At 35.9% G+C, this 20,223-nt stretch overlaps 3 protein-coding genes across 3 annotated transcripts in view; 1 reads left to right on the top strand and 2 right to left on the bottom strand.

Annotated features, from left to right (window-relative positions):
* Kuz (kuzbanian) overlaps positions 1-12,685 on the bottom strand; it is a 49,524-nt gene extending 36,839 nt beyond the window's left edge. The window contains exon 1 of the mRNA XM_064037337.1: positions 12,167-12,685. Coding sequence (XP_063893407.1) covers positions 12,167-12,227 — 61 coding nt within the window. The 5' untranslated portion in view covers positions 12,228-12,685. The remainder of the gene's footprint in view (positions 1-12,166) is intronic.
* A 768-nt stretch (positions 12,686-13,453) lies between these two features.
* LOC110384018 (methylthioribose-1-phosphate isomerase) lies at positions 13,454-16,381 on the bottom strand. The gene is made up of 8 exons (XM_021345034.3): positions 16,188-16,381; positions 15,972-16,109; positions 15,648-15,746; positions 15,079-15,215; positions 14,711-14,919; positions 14,250-14,413; positions 13,842-14,043; positions 13,454-13,761 (listed from the first exon to the last, which is right to left on the bottom strand). Exons 2-8 carry the CDS (start codon positions 16,101-16,103, stop codon positions 13,646-13,648), a joined length of 1,059 nt encoding a protein of 352 aa, XP_021200709.2. The 5' UTR covers positions 16,104-16,109; positions 16,188-16,381; the 3' UTR covers positions 13,454-13,645.
* A 953-nt stretch (positions 16,382-17,334) lies between these two features.
* On the top strand, positions 17,335-18,746 carry LOC110383983 (peptidyl-prolyl cis-trans isomerase). Its single transcript, XM_021344982.3, has 2 exons — positions 17,335-17,499; positions 18,113-18,746. Exons 1-2 carry the CDS (start codon positions 17,431-17,433, stop codon positions 18,539-18,541), a joined length of 498 nt encoding a protein of 165 aa, XP_021200657.1. The 5' UTR covers positions 17,335-17,430; the 3' UTR covers positions 18,542-18,746.
* The last annotated feature ends 1,477 nt before the right edge of the window (positions 18,747-20,223 follow it).

Genomic DNA, 20,223 nt, shown 5'->3' with positions numbered 1-20,223 from the left:
GTAATAGTACCAGCTATTTTAGTCACGACTTCACTTTAAATTGTATTCGACCACCAAATTTAGTAAATGATCACCAACTCTTGACGACCAAATTAATGTATTATTTTTGCCTAAATAAGTCACTGTGATTGCCATAAAATGTAGGCTTATTATCAAATAAAGTATTATGATGCCATATTAAGTTATGTGTCCGGCTTGCAATGCATGCGTGAGTGTCAGTATGACGAGTGACAGGGGAAAATGGAAGAAAATTACATATGCGCCGACCCCAAGTAAAATTGGGAACAGGGCAGGAGAAAGAAGAAGAAGAATGTGTTTCTCAATACACTCCCTCGAAAACACACTCTTATCGCACTGTTTAGAGGCATGCAATAGACAATTTTCCACCCTAGTGCAGGAAAAGGGTCCCCATAATGTTATTACATTTATTGTATCAGGCCGAACTTATTTTTTTGGAGTCAGTTTACTTAAACAGGATAGCAAGATGTAAAAACTTTGATTATCATTTTATATTAAAACGCTGGTATAATTTTGATGATCATTCACTACTTTTGGTGATCATTTACTACTTTTGGGATAACAATGATTTATTTGGAGTCATTTTGCTTTAATAGGATAGCAGAATGTAAAAACTTTGGTTATCATTTTACTTTAAAATGGTGGTTTAATTTTGGTGACCATTTACTATTTTTGGCTTGCGCATGATTTATTTTGGAGTAATTTCACTTAAATAGGATAGCAAAGTGTTAAAACTTTGGTTATCATTTTACATTAAAATGCGAGTTTCATTTTGGTGATCATTTACTATTTTTGTCTGCTATTTGTTACTATTTCTGGTGATCAGTTAAACATAAGCCGATTCTATTTGTTATTAGTCTTCGCCGAAATAAATTATAGGGGATAATAGTTTCTAAAAGTAATTGGCGCACGTAAGGAACTTGGTGAAGGGAAAATGGAGCGTGTTGAAAAATATATGAGTAGTTTAGTGTTAGTGTAAGAGTGGTGCAATAGTTGGAGTGCTCTTTCATAAGAAGACGGTGTCGACGGCATGTGCGACTAATTGCCTTCGTTGGGCAGCGAGTGCGAGCTGGCGGCCACTCGTAGACACATTATATCTGTACCAAATTGCTGTCGCGCACTAAACGCTCCCTAAAGTATTGGACTGCGAATATTGTGGAAACATTTGGCGCACGTCCGTGCGTTAATAATACAGGCCGTATTTGTATTATAACTGGTCAAGAAACTGCATTGAACAAATTCATAGATAAATCATTCATCAATAAAATCGCTCTACCAAACAAGAAGGAAGGAACGTGAATAAATCGACAAGCTTCAATGCTATACACACAAAACACCGATAATGCTGTATGAATGACAATATTGATATAATAATAAAGAGATAATACGTTCAGCGCTGCAGGAAATCAGAGGAGTGTTATCTAGTGTGAACTACCGAGTCCCACCCCCTGTGTTCCGGTGACCCAATTATACTGCTTCATATTTTATCTCAGATAAAATACCTTGCGAGCTTTCATCACAAATCTTGGTCAATGCGAAATAATGTTAAGAAATGAATCGAAATAAAATGTTTCTCGTTTTACCTTCATTATCGAGGCTCATAAAGATTTCCTAAACACCATATAATTGGTCGGTCGATTAGGTAATTCTTTTGTAACCGCAGCTAATTGAAACGAAGTGACCGCACGGACGGGTATAATTACCAATTAATTTATGTAATACAAAAGATTGACGGCCTGACAAACGTATTTATGTTCACAACAATATTTGGTGCTATTGGACACGCCACGCAATGTCTGTCCGCAATAAATAGACGTTCGTTTCAGTCTTTAAACACCCGTAAAGAGTACAAACGATTAATTGAAGTAACGAGTAATTAGAAATGTTTGTGTGGCCATAAACGAGGAATTAAAATGATTGTCCATTCATCGGTAGCTATCATGTTGAAACATTTGTTTATGTTTGCAGGGCGCCCAACTACGTCGGACGCGACGGGCCGCCCGCCCTGTAGCACGGATGCTCGCTTCAGCGAGGTCAACGACCGCGCGCTCCCGCTGCTCACGGATTTTACAACATAATAAACCTAAACCTTGTCACTGTGCAGCTACGTGTTTCAATTAGAAATTCTGAATCTCATAAAATTAATACTTCTTCTCGAGCTATAAAAGCCAAACATTAAAATAATCAACTTTTGAAACCAGTTATCAATACTTAAGTACCTAGGCATTTATGTTCTTGAATTGATCAAGGTAAAAGCAGTCTGCGTTTAAGATTTCAAATAAGACTAACCGTTATTATAGCAGTCGATGAGACAGACAACTCACGATTCCCACAATTTTTATTCTCGATACTTGGGTCGTATAATCCAAAGAACGTTATCTGCAGACGTAGAGCACAGTACTCCTACGGGCATTATGACCTCAAGACCACAGCTAACAGCCGACTCAGACGTCGTAATTAGTCGCAGTTTCTACACGGCTAATGGTTGCAAATTGTAGCTTATTTTAAAATTAAAAAGTCATATAATCGCTCAATAACTCATGCATGCCTTGTGAAAATTGAAAATGCGAGCTATTAATATTCCAGCTATCAACGTTTAGCTATTATACCGTGCAAAATTTCAATGTGGTACAGCTATTCAAAAATACCTCATTTCAAATTACGGGCAATTGAAAGTGAAGTATCTTGGTAAGTTAATTGAAGATTCTAAAATATTACAAAAGAAAATACACAATACAATAGCCATTTTAATGAAGCCATTACAAGAAATAGATCATAGTCATAACATATTCATGAGCGTCTAAAAGAGACATTTACCATTAAAAAGCGACGTTTAAAAGTACCAAGAAGTAATAACAAGTCTGGTATCAGACTACATGAATAAGCTTCTTAGAAATGAGGGACGTATGTACTTTATCAGTTTATTTCTTATTGGCTGAATCAACATTTAGTTTTGAGCAGACGCCATAGCACGTAAGTAACATCAATATTTGGAGCACAGCGAACGAACAGAACCATTTCAATATATTTGTCTTATCTCAAGCTAACATGTTCTTATTGGTACGGATTTTTACTACAATATTTATTTTTACTACAGTATATTTCTTTTATCGAGATTATCTAATAGTCTCTCTCAAAAGAAGGCAGACGAAGTAGTTTACGATCGGAATTACTGAGTATTACGTTTGTTCAATAAATACTTCCACGTAGATAAACAAACTTAGGAACATTTGTTGTTGAACAGTATATTATCTAGTAAATCATATATTCTACAATTTAAAAAAGTAGGTTATTACTAAAAGACGATAGTTAGCTTTATCTAATAATAATGTTATAGGGCACAATAAAGATTGACGAAGCGAGACCAAAAACTACTTATAAAAGATATCTGTTTTACTATCTGATCTGAATCCTTTATGTATAACAAAGTAATTCGCTCAACTTACAATCTAACATGAGTTAGGAAAATTCATTTTTGATCGTAAGTATCCGAAAACCAAATCCTAGAAAAGATTTTTCCTAGAACACAAAACTTGGTATCGGCAAACTCTCAAACACACATTAGCAAAGCAAAGTTTTCCTAGATTCTGTTTGAAATCGAAGACACCAGTACCAATTAGTGTTGATGAATCACTTGCGCGTTAACAAGATTTGCAAGGAAAATAAGGTTGGTGCGTAGTAGTGTGGCCGAGATCCTATCGAAGGTACAATAGATTAAAGATATTGACGTTGGGCTGGTTTGCCGCGTCATGCTCGGTGGAGCATGGCCGGCCTTCAAGGCTGTAACACGATTTACAGCCTGGCCTCAAGCTAAACAGCTCTGTGCAACTGATTTTTTTCCTACGTAGACAAAGGCAGAATCGCAGATTGCGTGAACTAGTACCGCTATGGCTTTATTTCAAGTTCTGGTAAAGTACATAGTTATTGTTTGTTTGCTACCGGATAAACATTAAACACTAATAGCTTACTGTTCTTTGGTTTGGTCTAATGTTGGTTAGGTTCTTTTAAAATAATGGCTCATTAACTTTAGTACGTTGACCTTCTACGTACGAGGCGCGTGATCTTGACTCCAAATTACTATTTAGTGGCACGAATGGCTGTCGTTGAGGTAGTGTCGATAGCATTATTCGTGACGATCCATTTAGTAGTCTCATATTTCGGGTTCTTTTTTCTGAGTTTCTTTGTTTGGGTTTTTAGCTTTAATTCTGTCATGATGACTCAGGCCCTAAGATTTTGCCGAATGCTAAGTTTACTGCGGCAGTTTTAAAACCTCTTTCATTATTTCTGAGTATATCAAATCTCCAATATGTTTGAATTTCAAGTGAATATACTGTTCCAGTTAAACTACTTTTAAAGTGTTCTAAACCACATAAGCAGTTCTCTCCAAATGCCGCAAGATATGAAAATATTTTATTTACAAAGCTGAGCAAATGCTTGTATGAGAGAACATTTTATCTACATTAGGAATCCGCGCGACTCCCGCAGTAAGCTCTTTATTCGGCGAACATTCTAAACGTTAGTCAGCGAATGGGATATCAATGCACCTCTTACAGCCGCGCATTACCCATTCAGGGATTACCGTCGGCAGTGCCAGGCGCTGCTCTAACCGCCCGGTGGCCATTTTGGAGATTTGGCTCCGTTGTGCCGTACCGTAATACTGAAATAGAACGGTTACCATGGCAACATTATACCAAATAGCCATTAAAAGAGATGCCGTTATGCCGTAATATCATTTGATCGTCGATAATTACGATGAACGTTATTGCTTCTATAATCCTATCTGTACTTGATTGAATAGATTCTGATTATGTTACTGTGATTCAATTCGGTGAATCACGGTCAGTTAATGTAGAATATGGATTTGTGTGCTACCGTTGATATTACGTACAGATTACCACTGTCATGTCATGATACATGAACATGGAAAAGGTTAATGTCATACGCTAAAATAATGGCCATCAAGTTGACGGTCAAAACAGCGCTTCCTGTGACATTATTCATTTTATCGCAGAAACAATGATGGGTATTGAACCGTGCTGGCTAACCAACCACCATACAATTTGCATTAGGTACCTACTGAGCTATCAAATGTTACATATTTATTTGTGGCTTAAAACGTTTTTTTTTTTACAATATTGTTATGTATTTATTGTACATAACTATGTTATTACGCATACAGGACACAGGACAACAGGACAAGTTGGCACCGATTAACCACAATTATGTACGTTAATGTAAAAGTAATTTGAATGGGTCTACATAGGTAGATTGAGATTCAGCTTCGTTTTAGTAGTACACAAGTTAAAACTAACATAATAGCGCAGAATAATCATACAGTTGTGGGAACGGTGCACTATACATTACGTGATATTACTGACAACAGACAATGACACTGAACCCGTAACAAGAAAAACCCGCGACACACATTGCAAGTACAATTAACAACAATGCAACAATTATAACAACGTTACTGCACTTTATCTATTTCTTCTCTTATCTATACTATACTATCATGATGGTCGATGGATGAAGGCTCCGAAACTACAGAACCGATTCTTGCACTGTTGGAAGGCTTGACTGTCCCCGAATAACATAGGCTATATTTTGTCCTGACACTGGCAGTTGTTATCACGGGGAGAGAGTGAAACCGCGGGGAAAGAGCTAGTATTTAAAACCTTTGACATTTCAGGTTAATGGCAGCAATATGTGTAATCGTGTCGTCTGTTTTGCTATAATACCTTTACTTTTGATAATTATTCAAGGCACTATTAATTACTTCGATCTATTGTGATTGGATGCAAACAACAAACATCAGTTTTCTAAGCTTTGCGTGTGCAGAGCTATACTTAATTAAATACCAGTTTTAATTGTTTTAAGGAATATTATTGCAAGTTTTGCCTTGAACTAAAATATAGGTAGGTAGTATTCAGCAGAACTGCAAACAATAAGGAAAATAACTAACTATTCTTGTACGTTAATTCGTTGCAAGTCGCCACTTCACTGTAATAACATGTCGCTTGAAAAATACATTATTGAATCAATTATTCTCTTAGTTAATATAAAATTACGATGCATGGGGAAGCAAATTGCTTCCTGATTATGAAGTGAAAGGTGGATTTGATATACACATTGACTAAATAATGACTACATTGCAACGCTGTGCTCTTTTATGCGGAACTTGATTCAAATTATATGATGATTGGTAAAATGATAAATAGATTATAAATCTGATCAGTTTCCCAACACAGCATTGAGGTGTATTTATGTTTGGCATAAGTAAACTACTTCGCTATAAACGTTTTACGAGGCTACTTTAGACGAAACTGCCGTTCGGCTTGCTGCGATCGTTTTGGCTTTGTCTAGTTAACTGTGTCAAACGCAGTAAAAACTTTTCAACTCAGTTAAACAGCGAGCTAAAACGTCGCGTTACAAGTCTCTTTTTTCCGAAACTTTTTCGATCAAAATAGGTGTTCCAAAGTAAATAGAAAACGTAAGTTAATTGAGTGTATATTGCAAAGTGTAAGTACTTATTGAAGTTCGCTCGTTTTAAAAGTAATTTTGACAGTTTTGATATAACGCAAGATGCCTTTATATCGAACCTTTGGGGTATCTGATTTATTTTCAAAGACATCCACAATATTGTTCCTATCGTTAGTATTTTTGGTATTCTGATTGTACTCAATGTATTTTTAGAACATTAAATGAGACGATGATCGACATAATAATTATGATATGCAATCAATAAAGCAAAGTCGATTTTAAAAGATATCGTTATGTTGAATCAGAGGAAGGGGATATTACGCTCAAAACTAAAGACTAGGCAACAGAGAGAGCATGAGTAACACATGATTGTTAAGAACTTAGGAGTAGAGCTAAAAATATCTTGTTGATGTGTCGCGAAAGGGCGCACAATATCCGGCGAGCGGGACAGGACACAAGGCGAGATCGCAGTATGAATGATGAGTCGAGGAGTGATGTGTGCGATAGTGTCGAGCCCGAGTATCGCTCGGTGTCTGTCAGTCACTTGGACTTGGCATCGAGTGTTTGTGAGGAAAGAGTGTTTGTAAGCCGCACACGTCATGGGTGGACGTGACCTCGCCGGTTCAACGAACGCACCCGTCGCCGTCACAGCTAGCGCGCAACGCCGCGATGCGTCAACTCCGCTGTCTCATGAGACCTACACTCAAATGATACAATTATTTTTAACTGAACTTTAACAGGTGCTAATGTTCATACATTCCCATGAATCAACAAAAACAATACGGAATAAACTTCACCACGAGACGGAAAAATTAACGTTTCGATTAAACCGCTTCACTGCAAACTATTGAATTATTCAATTAAAGGAACAGTAAAAAACTAAAAGGATGTTCGGTTTTCCTTGGAGACAAATTGCTTAATTTTATTTAATTTGTCTTTAAATGGTTGTTTCGTACTTGATGACGCTGAGTCATGAATGTCGTGCTGCAGTGCTGTAACTCTGACGGCTATTATTTTGTTCTGAATGATATTTTTGCAACAAGTTTCAACTACCTAATGACATAAGTTCTTGTTTGAAAGATTGAACGTGAAAAAAAAACAAGAAAATGCATGAGTTTACATATGAAACGCAAGAAACAATAAATATGGCAGAAAAAATCTTTAAGAAAGTGAACACGTGACGGAACATGATTATAGTTGTTAGGCACAGTACGCATTTCGCGTCACGCTCGTAAAATACTAATTATCTTAATTTGAACGATTGGCTGCTTGTTAAAGTATGTTCTGGTGTTATTGTCAATTTACAATCTCAGATACAGCAAAGACTACTGCACTGCGTAAAACTTGGTTATTAAAGATAAATAAAAACACAAGGTAATTTGAGGCAAGGCTCACAGATACCGTTATGCCGCGCAAATTAAGAATGAACGACCGAGTCACCGAGCGCAAAACTTGCTGGCGCGAAGGAAATAAAGATCCCCGAAATAAGAATAACAGCAGCCTGGGATTAATCTTTTGCACTGATTGCCGATCAGTCGGGTTTTTGAACTGCGATAGCTTATTTTAAATTATCGGAGTTTACTTTGCGCTCCCTAGAGGTTGCTGCTGCTACTGATTGCGTTAATTAACAAAGTATTATTTTAATGCCATTTTTCGCATAAATAATTATACTCTATCGCTTGGTATTGAGGCCGATATTAAAAAGAATAATTTTAATTAAATAACTTGTAGGTACATGCTAAGTGCTTATTAATAATAATAGATGTATTATTATACTCGTTACAAGAACTGGTTAGCTGAGTGTAACGGTTAGTAGAGCGAGAGAAGAACGAGCGGATGGACCAGGCTTTGCTGACGAGACGAAACAAATGACGGATTTGCACAATCACCGAATAACAATGGGCATCTTTGTCGTAATTAGGTGGTACGTTTCGTTCAAAGACTATAAAACCACTTGACTGCGCATACAGTGCCCCGACGCTCGCCAAAAGTTAGTGATTTTGCGCGTACTATAAGGCTACGATCAGTACGATCCTTTAGTAGCGACCTTGAACTGACCAATAGTAGCCGCGGATTATCCCGCTTCCCCCCGCCCGCAGTGGTGAGTCGTGTTCTTAGAAGAAATTGGTGAGTGCGCTCTCTAGTGGTTATTTACTTTATGGTTTCGTTACAAGGACTATCATGAAATCAGAAAGCTCATTAAAATGACTAATTAAGTAACTAATTATAATTAACTTCTAAAGTATGTTGTTTGTTGTGTTACTGACATTCTATGGGTTTAATGAGTTATTTACGCTATAAATAGACAAGTATAAAAATAAAACTTTACTTTTCAACTAATTAACACGTAATAATGAAGATAACGTAGAGGAAAGAGGTTGGAAATGGAAGAATTGAAAAATTGGCATAATATTACTATACATTCCCCTGCACCTGAATAAACAGACTGTCGCGTAATATGTAGGTAGCACCTTTGTTTACAAAATTACTGACGACAATTACCTACTAAAACCTCATTTCAAATACTTAAAGGAAAGGCTAGGCCATCTTTATTGTAAAGTATCCGTTGTCCTATCTCTGGACAGCTATCATTGTTCTTCGAGGTACGGATAGATAGCGCATGAATGGATGTCATTTCCTCTCGCCGTAACAGAGGGCCATTTGCTTTTTCACACGATCACAACACCCTCACCTCTAGGCAACTAGGACAGGAATAAATCACCTTCACCTGCCAAAAAGCCCAGTTGTGTGCGAATAGTTTTTGGAACCCGAAATGGGCTATTACGATTTATAGTTTAGCTTTCTTTTTTGGGGAAAAACGATGAATAAATTCTTCGTAAAAAAAGGTATGGGAAAAAATACTAATTGTTTGTGCCTGGACGTTGAGAATAGTGATCAAAACTATTGGAATTTGGGATTTACTTAATTTGGAAAATTATGAACGTCAGAGGATACAAAAATATTTCATGATGTGCGCGCGACAATCTAATCAGCTTCTCATTGAAATTAATTCAGTTATTTGTAAACAAAGTCGCCATCACAGAAAATGCATGTTATCCTGCAGTGTCTATCTGCAATTTACATCGCAATCATAGCTGATATTGCATCTTTCTTCATAATCTTTGTTGCAAATAATAACATCGAATTTCGTTGTATAATTGCATTGTCCAAATATTCATGACCTCTGTATGTTATATTCTTAATAAGTTTATAAAAATAAAAAACTAGGCAACAACATTTGTAGCTAGGTATTATAAAAAAAATCGTTTTATGAGTCAATAGTTCAGTGGTGGTGATGTAATTTCATTTTCAGAATTAGGTACAATCATTCAGTTTTGTGCAGGAAAACACACGTTGCTTATGCTTAATTATAGCAGCCATTTACTTAAAACTCAAGGAAAATACAGCTTTTTTTAAACTGCATATACCAACTTCATAGTCATTACTTTTTAAAAATAAATTAAGTAGGTTTCTCATTTACAACAGGCAACTGCAAACTTTCGAAAATGGAGCTCACTAAGTAGGTAGAGGTAGATGAATGACATGGCTGATTTATGATGAGTCACTATTTAAAACTGGTTTTTGGCGCGTTAATATCGAACATTGACTGCACAGGCGAACACCAAATGTGGAACAAACCTATCTATTGTATCTAGTTTAACTAGTATTTTTGAAGCCAGTTTTAACTAACTGTAATTATTGTTGAAAGTGAATTAGAGAAGCACCAAATTACATTTTATAATTTTATTTGATGCCATGGTTTTTTTTGCACCCAAATTATAGTTTTACTTGAATTCGCCCACTTCCCCCACACTTTGTTCATGTCCATAAGTGAACCTGGATAAAAAGTTCGGAAGTTTTGATAGTATTTGAATAATAGGTAACCTTTCCTTAAAGATGTCGGCTAGAGATGTTGCAAGTATGGTCTATCCTCCAAGCCCTTTTCCCAACTATGTCGGGGTCAGCTTAAAGTCTAACTGGATGTAGCTGAGTATCAGTGCTTTACAAGGAGCGACTGCCCTATCTGACCCCCTCAATGTGCAAGTATGGTGCCTTTGTTTAGTATCGTGTACAAAAAAAGATCTATCACAGTATACAACCCGATATCATCTTAAATGCAATAGCAAACTCAAGAAATTCCCTACAACACAATATTAAATTTTATGGGCAGTACAATTACAATGCAACATGCAATGTTGACGGTAAAGAATGTCTTCTTGACATTTGACTCTTATTTGTGTACAAATAGAAACTCATTATTTATGATTGTTTTCATTAAGTAGCCATCGCTTCCTTAATAAATTTTCCATGCTTCACTAGCTCGTGAAAGTATTGAAATGTATTTTTTTGCTGATTGTTCACTGTTGTGCTAAAATGTTTACTAATAGTTCTAGATTCCAGAGGGACTTCAAGGTTATTGATTTTAAAGACTCAGTGTGATGTCTCTTGACATTCAAATTGCATATACATACATAAAAATTATAGCTGACTATTGTTCAGTACAACACGTTTATGAATTGTTAAACCTGCCTGGTAACTGTTGTTAATTTCTGGATTACCTTCAACTAATTTTGATAGTTCGATTGTCAATATAACATATTGATTTTAATCAAGCAATGAAGGGATTCCAACTTGTTGTTACTTGCTCATCTCGGCACTAATGATGAAAACTTAAATGTAGTTCAATTTAATAATATTTTATGTCCAAAAGACGCAGACGCAGCTGACGTAACCAGATGCAGCTGAGTACTGTTTTGCGTGGAGCGAATTTGCTACTTCTTACACCGGCAATCTAGACTTTGTTAAGATTGGTTGTCACAATTTGACCATTGCCAACTCTGTTTAAATGACAGCCAGGACCCACAAATTGAATGCGCCTACCGAAACATGAATGAACTTTTTCTGACAGAGATGTTCAGTTTCAAATAAGAGCCTTCCTAAAATATCAAATATTAAAACTAATATCTTCACTAAATCCTAAACATCCAAGGTATAGTAGCATAGTTAGAAACAGTGACAAAGAGAACACTAAAATAGTGGTTATTATTATGAGGTTTTAGCCAGCTATTCTGATCATACAACAACAATACAGAAAAGGTTCACTGCTTTTGTCTATGATTAACATAATGCCTGAACTTACAGCTATTTAATACAAATTAAACTAGACAAAACATTATTTGTTTTCCATGAATGAAGATGTAAACAATAAACAATACTAATGTGTTGTATACTACACAGGTACAATTTGTTTACAATGTTCTTGTTCTATTGTAAATATAATGTTGCAACAGGACTGTTGTGCACCCAGTCATTGACACCTCTGCATCAGACTAGTCACCTTTGTTTCAGCTTGCTGAATGTAGGCCTACATGATTTCTTAATGCTCTCATGAATTATTTACAACATTGTGGAGTATTTACGAATATTTCAATGTAAAATTGTAAAATGGGTACCTACTCAAGTGTTGTCTTTGTGGCTGGTTGAAAGTCATTATCATTTCCAAAGTTTTAAGGCAATGGATCAATTATTATGAGTGAGGGAATGAAAGTCACCTTTTCTAAAATACGATGACTAAGCGTAGGGGTAAATCTTGCCGTTCACACCGAGATTTGGTAATTGCTCTTAAAATGTAAGTGGGTTGCAGAATAAAAACTTCTTTCGTACTTACCACTTTCGATATACGGTAGAGCAAGAAGTAGAAAAACTATGTATCCAATTTCACTGTACATTGTCGCTTGCAAACACACACTTTTGTATCACTAAGTCATTGCACATAAAATACAGCTGATTTCCAAACCATACAAAACCTTTGTCTGTTTTTGACACAAACGCATGCGCGAGCAAACAATATTTTTTTATTTACATTACAACAATTTATTCTTACACTTAAAACCAATAAACACTTTTGTCACCGCGATCATTTACTAGATAGACTACCGAACATAAGTTGAATCGAAACAATAAATAACAACATGAATCGTTTCCGTAAAAAGAGAAACGAAAACCTGAACACAGTTCTGGAACAGAAATGAATCATCAACACTGCACCGAGTTATGTTGTTGTATCATTATAACTTTTTTATTCACAACGTCCTATTCTTACCCTAATTTAATAAAACTAAAACTAAATTCTCGACTTGCCCAACTACAACGACAACCTGACATATTGGAATTGGATTTTTTTTAAGAGCTGGTTTTGGCGTTTGGAATCTCAGCTTTTCAGCCTGTATAGTAAACTATTTGATTAACCGTCTCATCGCGCGCCGTCGTGACAAGAAACTTACTAAAGTGTTTGCGAGACGATCAAATATCATATAGTAGTTTTTAATCCAAACTGTTCTTAGTACCTACTATAAATATTTAGACAATAAATAAGCAGAACAAAATAGGTATAACATCTGCACTATTAGCGCCAGCGTTGCTGCCCGAGCCGAGTTACCTCCTACTATTGATATGTGTGTATTTATGATACAAAGTTCTGTGTAGGGGCTAGTTTATAGTCTTCAAAAGTCACGCCCACACTTAAAATTACAAAAAGGGGTGCTTTATAGTCTTTTTATTGCCCTCAAACTGACAAAAAAAAAAGGTGCGCTCACGCTCACTACGCTCGCGCATCAGTTTCTACATTAGGGCTGCTACATAGTATTTGTGGTAAATGTAGATCTAACTATAAATTTTGAAATTTGATTTTCCACTTGGCTTATCAGAGCGACATCGCTCGGTTCGTACGGGACTGGCACGCGTAATCGCACGACAGCAACCGTTAAATGTAGCGAAAGATCACCTTATTGTATTACTTTATCTATGGATCTCCTCTTTCACTGGGAACCCTCTGAGCCGAAATAATATTTGATTTAAAAATTGAAGAGTATCAAGAGTATGCTGGAATTGGGATAGGAATAGGATCTCTGTCTAGCAACAGCTACATAATTAATCTGTTGATAAATTAAAGACCTTTGTTATAGCAATAAATAATTTCTTTTTTCTACAATAAATTTTATTCTTACATGCGATTATAACAGTTAACAGTATAACAATCTTATAAAAACATAGGTATGTATTGTTTATAAGCCACTTATAGTATTTTGAATACTTTTAAATTAATAGATGCAGTAAGTTTACAAAAATAAATACATTAAATTTTTTGTTATTTGGGATCAATTTCACTCAGCTTGTCTGGTGCAAATACTCCCTTTTCTGTAATAATACCCGTAATTAAAGCAGCTGGTGTCACATCGAACGAGGGATTCCAACAACTTATGCCTGAAACAAAATATATTTTAAATAAATCAAGACATATTTTACATACAAGAGAAGTTATAGTAGTGATCATAAAGGCATACCCGGGGCTGCAATCCTGTGTTCTCCAACATGAGTCATTTCCCTCTCTGGCCGCTCCTCAATTTTAATTCTATCACCAGATGTAAGAGCCATGTCTATCGACGTTAGTGGCGCAGCTACGTAAAAAGGCACGCCGTGGTGTTTCGCAGAAATAGCTATTTGGTATGTTCCTATTTTGTTGGCCGTATCACCATTAGCAGCAACCTGAAATGGTAAAATGGTTTTAGTTTTAATATGTTATCTTTTGAACAATATAACTTGTAAGACACAGTTAGGTTTGGACAAGCAATATCACTTCTACAACCAATTCAAAGATTTACAGCCTTATGGTACATGTCCATTAATTACAGATCACAATCAAACAGGATAAAGTGTTTTAAAATGCATTATTTGGTTTGCAAAACACTCACTCTATCAGCACCAACAACAACAGCGCTAATCCTTCTTGTGTTCATGAGTGCTGATACCACACTATCTACTATTAACGTGGAAGGAATCTTCTCATGGACCAGCTCATAAGCTGTGAGTCTTGCACCTTGATTGTATGGTCTGGTCTCAGTGCAGAATACATGGTCTGAAAAAAAAACAATAGCGTAATTCAATAAATATTTAGTACTAGCTTTCGCCTGCGGTTTCACCCGCATCCCGTAGCCGGATGGTGATAAAAACTATCCTAAAACGTTCTCCCGGGTCTAAGTTACCTCCCCTCTAATTTTAAGCCAAATCGGTCAAGCCGTTTTCATGTTATGTTGTGACAACGGAAAGCGGGTTTCATTTTTATATATATAGATTGTGTGTATATAGGTCAAGCTTGTCCACGAGGACAATTATTTATTTTTCTTTTATGTTATATACATTTATTTTTACTTACCAAGCCTCTTAGTATCCTGTAAAGAACGAATAACTCCTAAGGCAGTTCCGTAGCCTGCGGTAGCTAGGGAGCCAGTGTTGCAGTGTGTCAGTATTCTGACTGGCCCATCACCTTCCAAGGTTTTCAGTATAGCCTCACATCCATACCTTCCTATAGCTTTGTTGTCCTCTATATCTTTGCTTAACATTCCTTCTATCCTGCTGATGAACCTGATAAAAGAATAAAATTCTATTTAAGATTTTAGGACTCTTTAAATCCATTTAAACAGAAGATTTTTCCTATTATTAAAACTGACAATAGCTCAAGATATTAATTTTTATAATTTCTGACACAAAAGTGAACAGGAAACTATTTGTAAGGTCACCCACCTTTCTTTAAATTCCTCAGGAGTAACACTCTCATCGGCACTCAGAGAATTTGCTAAATTTATCAGCTCGTCAGCTGCCAGTTTTATGTTTACAGCTGTTGGCCTTGCCGACACTAGGTAATTAAGTTTACCTTCAATCTGTAACCAAAGGAAATGTTGCCAATAACATACAGATCTAATATTCTCATTAACATATTTAGATTCCTATGTATTACATTCTGTTATTTAAATGACTAAAATGTAGTTAGCTAAAATTATGTTTGTTGCTATAACTATTAGAATTACATAATCTTTATTGTTAAGATGAGTTTATTTGAACATTATCTATGAGTTGTGGTATTGATATTGTATTTAAATTATTTATTGGACATGTGATGCAATTGATAGAGTTCTACATCTAACCATTATAGAGTGGAGATAAGAACTCCTGATAACTCATCTCACATATTGTAACAATGATAAGAGACTTTATCTATTTTAATATTGTCACATCATTATCTGCTTGGAGTTAAATTTTATACAATATGTTAGTCTTTATAGACTTTATCATTGAAGAGGTGAAGAACTGACCTCTTGTCGCATGACTTTTTTGTCAGAATTGTTGTCTTTTTCTAGTTCCACTGCCAGAGACAAGCAGCCGACTATAGCTATGGCAGGAGCTCCTCGCACCTGTAACGTAGAACAAATGGTAAAAATATAAGTCTAAGTTTAACCTAAAATTATACATAAATACTTAAATAACTCCAATTAACTGAACTTCAAATAAAATCTGCCTTAGAATGCAATCAATGTTGATGTATAAAATAAGTGCTGAATCTTAAGGTCAATGTAACTCCATTACGATTCAGTTAAGCAAATGCAAATATAATAAATACTTCAAAACAATGTAAGCACCTGCATTTTGTTAATTACTTTCCAACCATCTTCAACACCCTGCACTTTGACGTATCTTGTCTGCAGAGGGAGCTTGAGCTGGTCTAGGATCTCCAGATTTCCCCTGGTGTACTTTATAGATTCTAAACTCATCTTGTGCTGAAAGCCCAATTAAAACAAGTAAATTGTACCGGCTGTTAACCACACCGTATGTTAAGTTTTGTTGCGTGTACATACCGATATAGCTGCTTATTGTCTCAAGGAGTTACTTAAACACACGAAATAATTATTTTGATTTCTTTCATACGATTATGTACGTGTATAACTTTTAGCTACATGAAAATGAATAAATGTAATAATTTTCAGGGAATTTGATCACTGAAATTTTAAACGTCAGTTTGTCAATTTTGACATGACGGTCACTGACATGACATCAGCATTAGGGTGGTTTTACACTGGTTTTAAGATTATGCACTTTCATGTAAAGGGCGTATTTAAGCTTATTACACTTGACGGTAGGTTCCATTAAATATCATGGAAACCTAATTTAGACGACTGAATTTAGTCAAGTTTAATAAGCCCTTAACTTTGTGTAAAGGCATAGATGTGCAAAGGCAAGTGCCTCGCCCTAACTCAGACTTCAAACCTAAAAAAGGTTTACGAGGTAGGTACATAATATTTGTAAAAAGTACACACTCGGCGATCGTAATTAAAAACTAATGACAGCGATCAAAACCAAATAATTTTACTGTAAGGTGCCTTTTTGAAAGCTAACTGCACTTGTGGTAACTGCATGATTTCATGTAAAAATGGTTTCATGTAAATACATACAAACCTGTATTGCAGCCAGCCGCGGCTTATTTCATGCAGTCGCGGCATGTGCGGCCGACAGTTGCAATCATTAATCGGTAGCTAGCATTTAAAACCTACCTTTATTGAATTGAATGTAGCAGAAATTAATAGTTCCAAAATGTTTTTCTGAACTTTCTAGTAACTGGCAACACTTACACGTGCGTTCTGAAATTTGATGCAGTAAATAATTGGAAAACAATTATAGAGTACAATAAAAGTTCTCTAATACACATTTCGAAGTAATTTGGCCTCGAAAATCATACTAAATGCAGCTAGATTGATTTGTTAAGGATAACTAGTTGCATATAATTTGACTTGACAATACATAGCTATTTATCGGTGTAGTAAATTAGTAACTGGTACCCTACCATATAAATATTATTTAAAAAATACTTTTTCTTTGATTTGACCACAATTAATATTTGTTATCATAGTTTGATATTTTAGTTTGTGTGTTTAGCGTGCTTGTAGAAATAATATTATCGTTCATATATTTCGAACGTCGTAGGATATGACGTAAGAAATTTGTCTATGCTACATTCTGTTTCCGCCCGGCATCGACAGGAGACGCATCGTCATTGTGGTGAATAAAATCTAATTCGTCTGAGACTCTACATATTAAAGCAATATGGCTTTACCCCGAGTTTATTTCGACGTCAGCGCTGACGGTTCTGCTTTGGGAAGAATCGTTGTTGAGGTATGTAACATCTTCATATTTCGGTTACATCTCGTCACACCGGTGCCTCGGCCGGCCCGGCGTGATTTTGCAGAAAGCACGCTATAATATGTCTTAGTGCGGTGCACTTTTTACTCATTGAAATTCCAATAGCTCGATTATTGTTTCTGATTAATAATTTAAAATATTGTAATCTTGATCTTATTTCACATGTGGGGAATCGGCTCTTTTAGCTATATATAGATAGATGTAGTGGTATTAATTCTCGCGACTAAGATTACCTACGCTAAGTGAAGGTCAAATCTTCAAGCTATAGATAATTATGATTTGAGCGGAATTTGCCATTGTAATGATGTTTATGTTTTTGTATATCACTGTAGCCTCCATTGGCTGTTTTGGTTACATTCACACGTAAGAAAGCGATGCGCCGGCGGCGACTGCGCTCATTGGTGAAAAGTTGTATTACTCATCCACTATAAACAAAACCGATTCGCGATAGTGACACACCCATCTGGGAGTTACTTCCATGAGTGGAAATATAGCAACTTTTTCAAACAGATATGAAAATATCGCGCTTAGGAACATTCTAGATAGTAATGTAATATTCTTATTTTGTTGTTTTTTTTTGTTACAGCTTAGAACAGATGTCACTCCCAAGACTTGTGAGAACTTCCGCGCCTTGTGTACCGGCGAGAAGGGCTTCGGTTACAAGGGCTCCACCTTCCACCGTGTGATCCCCAACTTCATGTTGCAAGGGGGTGACTTCACAAACCACAATGGCACTGGTGGCAAGTCCATCTACGGCGAGAAGTTTGCTGACGAGAACTTCGTCCTGAAGCACACCGGCCCTGGTGTTCTGTCGATGGCCAATGCTGGTCCCAACACCAACGGGTCCCAGTTCTTTATCACCACCGTGAAGACCTCCTGGTTGGATGGCAGGCACGTGGTGTTCGGCACCGTTGTTGAAGGCATGGATGTGGTCAAGCAAGTAGAAGCCTTTGGCTCACAGTCTGGCAAGCCCTCAAAGAAAATCGTCATCTCCGACTGTGGTCAACTCTCCTAACTTAATTCTGTAATAATTATAAAAGTATAACAATATTTTTTAAGTTTAAAACTATGTCCTCCCAAGTAATACCTTCCCAGTCTTCAAGAAATTGAATATGGTTCATTCCAATTATGACTAAACTTTTTGCTATGTTTTAGGTTGCAAACTAGGGATTGCATTTATTTCTGTGCATTGTTTATTCATAATAAATTAACTTATATAACATCAGTGTTTTTATTGATAGATAACCCAACATTAAAGTAATCATTTCTGCTTACATAATGTATTGACTGTTGACCAATGTTACACAATACAATAATGTTATTCAAATAGCATGAAAAGCAGTAAACGATTTACAATAATTATTATTGTGACCTATGATATGACGATTAAACATTGTTGTACCACGAAAATTACCTACCACATTAGTATTCATATTGAAGTTACTTTATCAGGATGCCTCGACAAACTTAGGTGATTCATTTGTAAATTAAATCGACCTTGATCAAACATTAGCGGGCTAAAGTCGCCCAACTAACTTCGATAGGTAGCTGTGGTAGTTTTCCTCGTTATACAATACTTAGTATGATGTATATAGTATACTTACCTACATGTCTGCGTTCATTGACCTTCGCGTCCATCTAGGACATTCTAGTACAAAGGTGCTGGCACGAATCGAAACGTGTGGCAGATACAATGTCGTTTAGTAAAATTACATTGTTATTCTGATTAGATCAGCATTAGAGAAACTATACTTTTTCAAATTTATTACGTAGGTAGGTACCTCTACTTATTTGTCACATCCCGTTGGCGAAGAAATGTGAAGGAACCAATATTCCCTTTACTACTAGTTGCTCATACCATAAGCGCAGGCACTTATTAGAATAGAATATTCTTACATTTCTGGGTATATTTTTTTGTTCTAGCTCCATCTTCGTACGACGATTTTGCCTACGTCAGTCAAGGTGCCTTAGTTAGTCACCTACATAATGACATTACAGTAGAGGATTTAATTACTTAAATTGTGAACACTTATTAAAAAAATATTTCATCTAGCACATTATGCCTACGTACTTCACCTATACTATCTATAGTTCCTACATGAACGGACCTCTACTGATCCTGCATATGCAATGTAGTACCTTAACGAAGAAGGTCCCATGGGATTTGGGCGAAACCGCGGGAGTCAAACAGTATTGGAAACGTTCTATGAGAAGGCAGGCAGGTATGCCCAAGACCAAATATAGCCCAAGAAAAGTATAGCAGAAGCTATACTATCTTTTATATTAGTTCAGTGCTAGGTAACTACCTAGTACCTATTCGTAAGTTATTTATGGGTAGTATTTAAACGCAAATCAAAAAATATCCTTTTTCTATGCAATAAGATTCCGAATTCCCATCAAAATTACTGATTGCACAGCAAAATATTCAACTCAAAATATCACTAAACACACTACAATTTATTTTCACAGCGTACAGCGATTTTTCCTAAAGCAAAAGCTTTTTCATCAATGCACAGCTAATAATCTTAATGCACATTATACATGTTAACTCTTTTTCTTTTAAATATAGCTTCTGTTTTTATATTATTTACAGCAGTTTTTCTGAATAAAACAGCTTTTTATTAGTCACAGTCATCTTATTATTTATTAATTACGGCATAATGAGATCAGCAAAAAAATATAAAATTAAATACAAAA

This window comes from Helicoverpa armigera, chromosome 12 (genome assembly GCF_030705265.1).
Source record: "Helicoverpa armigera isolate CAAS_96S chromosome 12, ASM3070526v1, whole genome shotgun sequence".
Taxonomy (NCBI): Eukaryota; Metazoa; Arthropoda; class Insecta; order Lepidoptera; family Noctuidae; genus Helicoverpa; species Helicoverpa armigera.
Note: the sequence above shows the minus strand (reverse complement) of the source record. Positions and strands in the feature narration are given on the sequence as shown.